The sequence below is a fragment of the Phocoena sinus genome, chromosome 3, assembly GCF_008692025.1.
Source record: "Phocoena sinus isolate mPhoSin1 chromosome 3, mPhoSin1.pri, whole genome shotgun sequence".
Lineage (NCBI taxonomy): Eukaryota > Metazoa > Chordata > Mammalia > Artiodactyla > Phocoenidae > Phocoena > Phocoena sinus.
In genome coordinates, this window is record NC_045765.1 from 110,078,713 (window position 1) to 110,086,012 (window position 7,300).

The 7,300-nt window shown below is 44.5% G+C and overlaps 1 protein-coding gene across 2 annotated transcripts in view; it reads right to left on the reverse strand.

Moving 5' to 3' along the window:
- Positions 1–4,299, reverse strand: part of CMYA5 (cardiomyopathy associated 5) — a 103,474-nt gene extending 99,175 nt beyond the window's left edge. For both annotated transcript variants that reach the window (XR_004349436.1, XM_032629137.1), the window contains exon 1: positions 3,979–4,299. Coding sequence is in view for 1 of the 2 variants with exons in the window: in XM_032629137.1 (XP_032485028.1) it covers positions 3,979–4,133 (155 nt within the window). In the remaining variant the exon portion in view is untranslated. The remainder of the gene's footprint in view (positions 1–3,978) is intronic.
- Positions 4,300–7,300: the final 3,001 nt, after the last annotated feature.

Consider the following 7,300-nt stretch of genomic DNA (forward strand, 5'->3'; position numbering starts at 1 on the left):
ACAACTTTTGTACGAAGTTTTAGCAATATGAAAATCTTTTTCTTATATCCACAAACAATGAGCCCTCTGGGCACTTCATTATGATTGAAGACCCTGCTCCAAAGGCCCTGGATGAAGTCTTCCCCCATCCTTCCAGGCAGGATAGACCTCAGGACTTCCTGCCTACTTTGAGGTGTTTCATACAGACCTTTTCTTCCTTATATCTCTTATAACAGTTAATGACATAATTACATTTTTCTGTTTCTCCACCTAGAATGTGACTATCTTGAGGACAGTAATGGAGTCTTAGTAATGTTTGTATCCCCAGCACGGTCCTTGGCAATTAGTAGGCATTCCATGAATGTTTAGTGAATGAAGGAACACAGGAGAGCCAAAGTGGAATAGGACCATTTCTCATACTGAAAATGGAGACATCACTCTCCCCTCATTGATGAATGGTGGGCAGAAGGTAGCTTGGCTGCTAGTAATGAGTCATCTGAAGGGATGTAAAGAAATTAAAACTTACCGGTAACCTACTAAAGGCCAAGCACTCTTACACATGTTCACATAGTTTATTTAATCCTGTGACAACCTATGAATTAGAAATTATCACTAATTATCCCTTTTTATAAATCTGTAAAATTATCCCAATTTAGAGATGAGAAATATGGAGCTCAGAGAGGATGGGAGATTTGCCCATGATGGAATGGCAAACAGGCTTGCCACTCAGGACTCTTCCTGCCAATGATATTCATATCACTGAATGATGTATCAGAAGGGTAGTTCTCTAATCTAATACAAATACTGGCATGTATAATGGTGAGCTTCCCTGCACTTTACAATTAAAGGTGATTTTTTTCCTTGATTCAGAAAGGTGGCTATAGATAATTCTATATATTATTGCTGGAAGAACAAAGAAAAGATGCACAACCAGATGATGCTTTGTATCTTTTGAGTTTTTAAAAGTGAAGTTTTTTTCTGATAATAAAGTACACTGTCTGTTCATTACAGAAAAACCAAAAAATATAGTTAAAGAAAAAAGTTTAGTCGACCATTATCCCATCACTCAGAGACAATGACTATTAACCTTTTTTTAACCTTAAGGTTAATAAAAGTTACTATAACCTTTATTATGCTAAGCTTTATTAACCTTTTAAGCCTTTTTCCAATACACACTTTATTTTATAGTGAGATCATTCTAAATTATAAAATGAACTTTTTTCAAATTCAATATATGCACTTCCCATACTGTTAGAAATCTTCATAAATAACATTTTAATAATGGCTTAATAATACCAAAAGAGATGCCATCATCAATCATTCTGTTATTATTACTTAAGCTATTTCCATTCAGTTACTTTCATGTTACTTTCATGCCTCTCAATTAAAAAAAAAATCAGTCTGTAATTCAACTTCTGCAAATAGTTCTGATCTTTGAGGAAACACAGAGACAACTTTTCCATTCAAGAAGGGGAAAACTCCCATCATTATTCAGAATAGTGAATAAAAGGTCTTTCCCTTTCCTCCAATAATCTTTCCATATAGAAGTTAGTTGGAGCCATTCAAGTTTCCCCTACAGTAAGAAAGGGTCTTTCCTCCAAAAGAAGGGAGGTGTGGAAGTCTAGCAGTGGCTGGGAGTAAACAGACAGAGGCTCACATCTTGGTTCTTACATTTACTTGCCTTATACCCTCAGTAAATTACGTAAAGCCTCGGTTTCCTCACATATAACAGGACGGTTACCTCACAGCGCTGCTGGGAGGGTTTAAAACGAGAACTGAGCCTGGCACGGAGTGAGCCCTCTTTTAACTGTAAAACTTGGATGGAAGATCTGAGAGGAAGAATGTCTCATCATTCTTCCTTCCCATAAATTAGAGAATATTCGAAGCTCTCACCTCTAGTCTCAGAAGAAAGAAGAACTTTAGGCCATATTTGTAAACTCACGCCCACCAAAATGGTTTGGTTTCTGATCACACTTTGAGGTTAGAAAACATTCAAGAACTCCCACTTCCCAGAGGAGTTCCTGCCAACAGAAACCTCTCTCCTGAAAGAGCCTACAGCTGCCACCTCCCTTCGCCTTGCCCCACCATGGAGCAATCCCTACATATCTCCCTTCCTTCTCTCTGCTGCTGCCTCTCTGCTCTGAGCCCTCCCCAAACACAACTTTCCAATCTGCCTGTCAGTCTCCTTTCTCAATGACACCAATCTGTTCTCCTAAATCCTCTCCAGAAGTTTACTGATTTCTTGTTACCCATGTCATCAAATCTAAAATTTTTTAAATGGGATGGCTTTCAAGGCCTCCACCACCACCATCTACCTCTTCCCCCATATTTCCCTCCACTCTACATTCCGACGCTTGGCCTGGTGTCCACCTTATCATCTGTAGTCAGAGCAGGCTGACATTTACTGCAGATAAATCATGCCTTTATCTGAAGATCTTGACCTTTGGCAAAGGGCAACACAACCCCAACGTGGTATTTTGAATCTCTATCAGCTGCTCACATTTTAGAGTAAACGAGTTTTCAGATTCTTGGGCGGCAGGGGTGCAAATTTTGCTTGGGCAAAAGGATATGAGGATCCTGGATGCCATTAAGGGAAAAGGCTGGATTGACAGACTTCCCCTTCTCAGTACTGCCCAGTAATCACAGGTCCCTACTCCTGTTCCATCTCCCACAGGTGCCTTCTCTTCTGCGTCTCCTTTCTGCAATTCTTGCCCATTCTCCAGGGCCTAAGTCATGCCCACTACTTTTGAAGGTAGCCGCAGATCTACACACTCTTCTGACCTTCCACGGTACCATGGTCTGTCCTTCCCTCCCCTCTGATGTATTCGGCACATTGTCTCATGGTCCCCATATTGCTTCCTAACTTCTTCCATAAAGTCTTTGAGGGCAGGGACTGTGCCTGCTCCCCACTTGGTAAATATGTGACCGATATTCCAGACTTCTTATCTGACTGACAGTTCACCCTAATCAATGCCCCTCTGTGGGCTGTTTCAGCTTCAGCTCTGCTGTCTTTGGTTGGGCGGCACTTTTAACTTTGGGTAAGATGGGCGCTCAGCAGTGCTGCACAACCATCTGTCACCTACAAAGCCTTTCTACTGATATTAATAGATTTAGGAAGGGACACAACTGACTAACAAACCGAAAAACAAACAAAAAACCTAAAACTAAAAACAAACACCCTACCCCCATCCCCATACTCAGAGAGAACAAGGAAAGGTAAAAACAAATCCAAATCCAGAGATGACTCCTGCTGTTCTCATTTTAGGGCCTACAAGAAAGAAGGGAGGCAGGGGGACCCACATTTGTGTATAGTTATTACCTAATTGTATTCACATGTAATGTTGATAAATGTTTGAGACCAAAAAAAAAAAAAAAAGCAGAATTTTAATAACAGGGGCGACTGAAATTCATGCTTCTTTTTTCCAAAGAATGTATGGGCGTTTGTACCAAAATTAAGTCCTCTTCTAGCAACCTAGGTCAGTGCTGGGCATCCAGGAGACTTTCAGTCCTTTGAAGTTTCCAGAGCGGCTTCTCGGCCTCCACCCCACCCCATACCCTCTTCTCCTCTAGCTCAGGCTTTCAAGATTGTTCCTAGGCTTTGGGCCAAATGTAGGCATTTCTGCGCAAGTCTGCAGTTCGGCAGAACCCGAAGTAAATCCCCAGGAATAAACAAGAGCAGCAGCAAGTCACAAGGAGCCGGCTGGGGGCAGGGGGTGGTAATGAGGGCGGAAAGGGGGATGGGGAGGGATGAATTTTGCTGCTCCAGCCGGGCCTGTCACTCCAGCTGACAGCAAGCACCTTCACCTTCAAGTTCTTCCCAAGGCAGCGCCCCCAGAGAGAAACTGCTTAGCTCGAGGGAAATGAACCCCAGCGCTTAAAAAGAGGGAAAGGAAGGGTGCGGCGTTTCCCCCGCGCAGCACCCGCCCAGCCTCGCTGCCGCCCTCCCGGCCCGAGCGGCGCGCGTCTGGCTGCGGGCCCGGAGCGAGGGGCCCACGCTACCTGGCGTCCGGCTCCGGCTCCGACTCCGACTCCGCGGCCGTCTCGTCCTCCTCGCCCCCCGACTCCTCCTCAGTGTCCAGCTCCCGGGTCACCTCCTCGTCCGCGTCGGAGCCCAGGGCGCTGTCCGCGGCGTGGCTGCTCTCGCTGCTAGCCATCGCGCCTCTCCCGGGCCGGAGCTGGAGCCGGGACCGCCCGCGCAGCGCCTGGTGTTCTCCCTCTGACGGCGCCTCCGGCCCGGCCCGGCCCTGCCCTGTCCTGGCGGGGCGGCTCGGGTTCCCTCCCGGGGGCGGGCGAGCCCCGCGACTTTAAATAGAAAGCGTCAGAAAGTTTCACCACCGAGCTTCTGGGGCCGGGGCTCGGCGTCTCCTGTTCCCTGCGCGTCTAACTTCCCGCAGCCCTCCCCGCCCCAATTTAGGCGGGTCCCTGGCGGGCTCTTTGGGCAACTGGAGAGCACCACTCCGAGGGGCGCAGGCTCCTGCTGCATCCGGGAATTGGGAGGAGGAAAGGCACACAGCCCCCCTGCTTCTCTTCCCTCTAGAGTGGGTTTGGTAGGCTTCAGGTTTGGAGAACTGAGCTACTCGATGGGCCCTTATCCCAACCAGATAACTACTCCCTTTTACAGAGCAGAACACTTACTACTAGTTCAGGCACTCGTAATTTCCCCCTCACAACTCTGCTGTGGTAGGTTTAACTAAGATGCTGGTTTTATTAATGAGAAAACAGGCTCAGAAGAGCTTGGGTACCTAGCTTGCTCAAGGTCTCCTTTTGCTAGCAAAGTGACCCAATGGAAAACAAAGTCTGCCCATTTCAAAAGCCCAGTTTTGAACCATTGTTCAGTATTGGCTCCTTTTATATTTGCAAATCAATATTGTGTATTCTCTTCCTCAGTGACCCCTGGATTATTCAGCCAGGAAACTTTTATCTCCACAAATCTTAAAACTTTGAAGAGGAATAATTTCCCTACATTGGCCAAAGTCTGTTTTGTCTGAAATTCAACCCAAAGTCCCAGATCATGCCATGCCCATGTTTAAGAGCCCTCAATGGCTTCCCACTGTTCTAGGACTAAAGCACAAGGTCCTTGGGAAGATAAATGCTAACAACCCACATCTTAGCTATCTGGTCTTGCCTTTGGAAGTCAGGAGTTCTAACATTTATCAAGTCACACCACTGTGCCTTTATGTACACAATTCCTTCCACCTGAAACGTTCTTCCCGTCTTTATTTACCTGGGTACTCATCATTCAAGATCACACCTTTCTCTGAACTCCCCAGCTTAAGTTCAATAACACTGTTTTAGGTTCCCACATTATCCTATATTCAAATTATGTTTGTGTCTCTTTCCCCAGCAGACTGACTGTAAGTTTATCTTTGTCCCACTATCCCCATCTCATACAAGTGCAGAAGCTTAGCAAAGTACTTAGCACATAGTAGGTGCTTAATGAATGGTCCCTGCACTGAAGAGAACAGGCCTGCTATGTACAACAGGTAGAGATATCTTCACAATACATAAAGATCTTTTTTTTCATAAGAATGAGTTTGTGGCTAGAAGAGCTAACACTGATTTTTAATTACAGCAAATTCTATTCACAGAGTTGTTAAATATGATAAATGTAAATTAGGTAGTATTCCCCAGTTACAGTTATCCCTAGCTCATATGTGTGCATTAGGTCTGTGGGCAAAGAACCGCAGGTAGTTGAGGTACAGTACAGAAGCATCAGCTAGGGGGCATGAGAGGGAGGACAATAGTCCAGCCTTCCAGGGTTCACTAAACCAGGTATAACATCAGCAGTATGCATTCTCTTACAGCAGGTTGGCTTTTGCATTAGTAATCCCAAGTGTCTGCTCATTAGGACAAAAAGGAATCAACTGCAGCTGTGGGATCTATTAAACACTAATCAAAACTACAGGTGGGCTTCCCTGGTGGCGCAGTGGTTGAGAGTCCGCCTGCCAATGCAGGGGACGTGCGTCCATGCCCTGGACTGGGAGGATTCCACATGCCGCGGAGCGGCTGGGCCCGTGAGCCATGGCCGCCGAGCCTGCGCATCCAGAGCCTGTGCTCCGCAACTGGAAAGGCCACAACAGTGAGAGGCCCGCGTATCTCACACACACACACAAAAAACTACAGGTATATTCCCTCCATTTAACTCAAAATTTCTTAGGAACACTAACTATAGTCAACAAGATTTGTGAAGATCTTAGCTCAAACCAATCCAAAATTTAGAACTGCAGTACCGATTGCACATTTTAAACTTTTTAACACTACTTTCCTGAGTAACAACATAAATAGAAATGGCCAGATCAATACAAATAGAAAAGAATGTATTATTCACAACACAATTAAATAATTCATATTGAAAATAATTTAAAAGCCTAAAAATTCTCTCAGGGCTTCCCTGGTGGCGAAGTGGTTGAGAGTCCGCCTGCCGATGAAGGGGACATGGGTTCGTGCCCCGGTCCGGGAAGATCCCACATGCTGCGGGGCGTCTGGGCCCGTGAGACATAGCCGCTGAGCCTGCACGTCTGGAGCCTGTGCTCTGCAACGGGAGAGGCCACAACAGTGAGAGGCCCGCGTACTGCAAAAAAAAAAAAAAAAATTCTCTCATATATTGACAGACCACTTATCCCTCATATTTAGCAGTCACAAAGTGCATAATCTTAGGTTTCAGTCTATTGATTTACAACTGGGTGTAAATTTATTAACTTCTTGATTATCTGTTATAGCGATATGGCTGAAAAGCAGCAGCAGTGAGATAGGGGGCCTGGTGGTCATTGATAGCTGAGAAAACAGTGGCATGAAGGAGTCCATAGTAAATTCTGGGGCTTTATTAGGAAATGTCATAATACTGTAGAGGCAGAATGCCCCAGACACTTACCCATGTCTGATAGCTACACAGTATTACTATGGAGTATTATGGCTATTATTTATTGTTTATAATTATTACCTGGAGTCATTACTAGAATATTAATTATACTCAACACATTCTGATAAAGAAGAGTTGCATAGTGTAAATTACATTTTAGGGAAATTTCCAAGAAAAAGAACTAGTATATAAAGCTTAATTGCTTCAAAAGCATTAATCATCAGTAAGCTGAAAAATTCACCTGTGTGGAAAGCTTCATTCCTAATAATGCCAGAGAAATAGGGTGTTGATGTGGCTAGTTGGCTTAAAGATGAATGAACTTGATTCCAAGATTCTCTGCATAATCTAAATAATTACACACAATAACTGGATTCAGTTCAGCTCCAGATGATAACTACAGCCTCAATCTCATCTCAGAAGTAAAGACTTTCACAGAAGAAAAAAAAAAGCAAAAAACACATC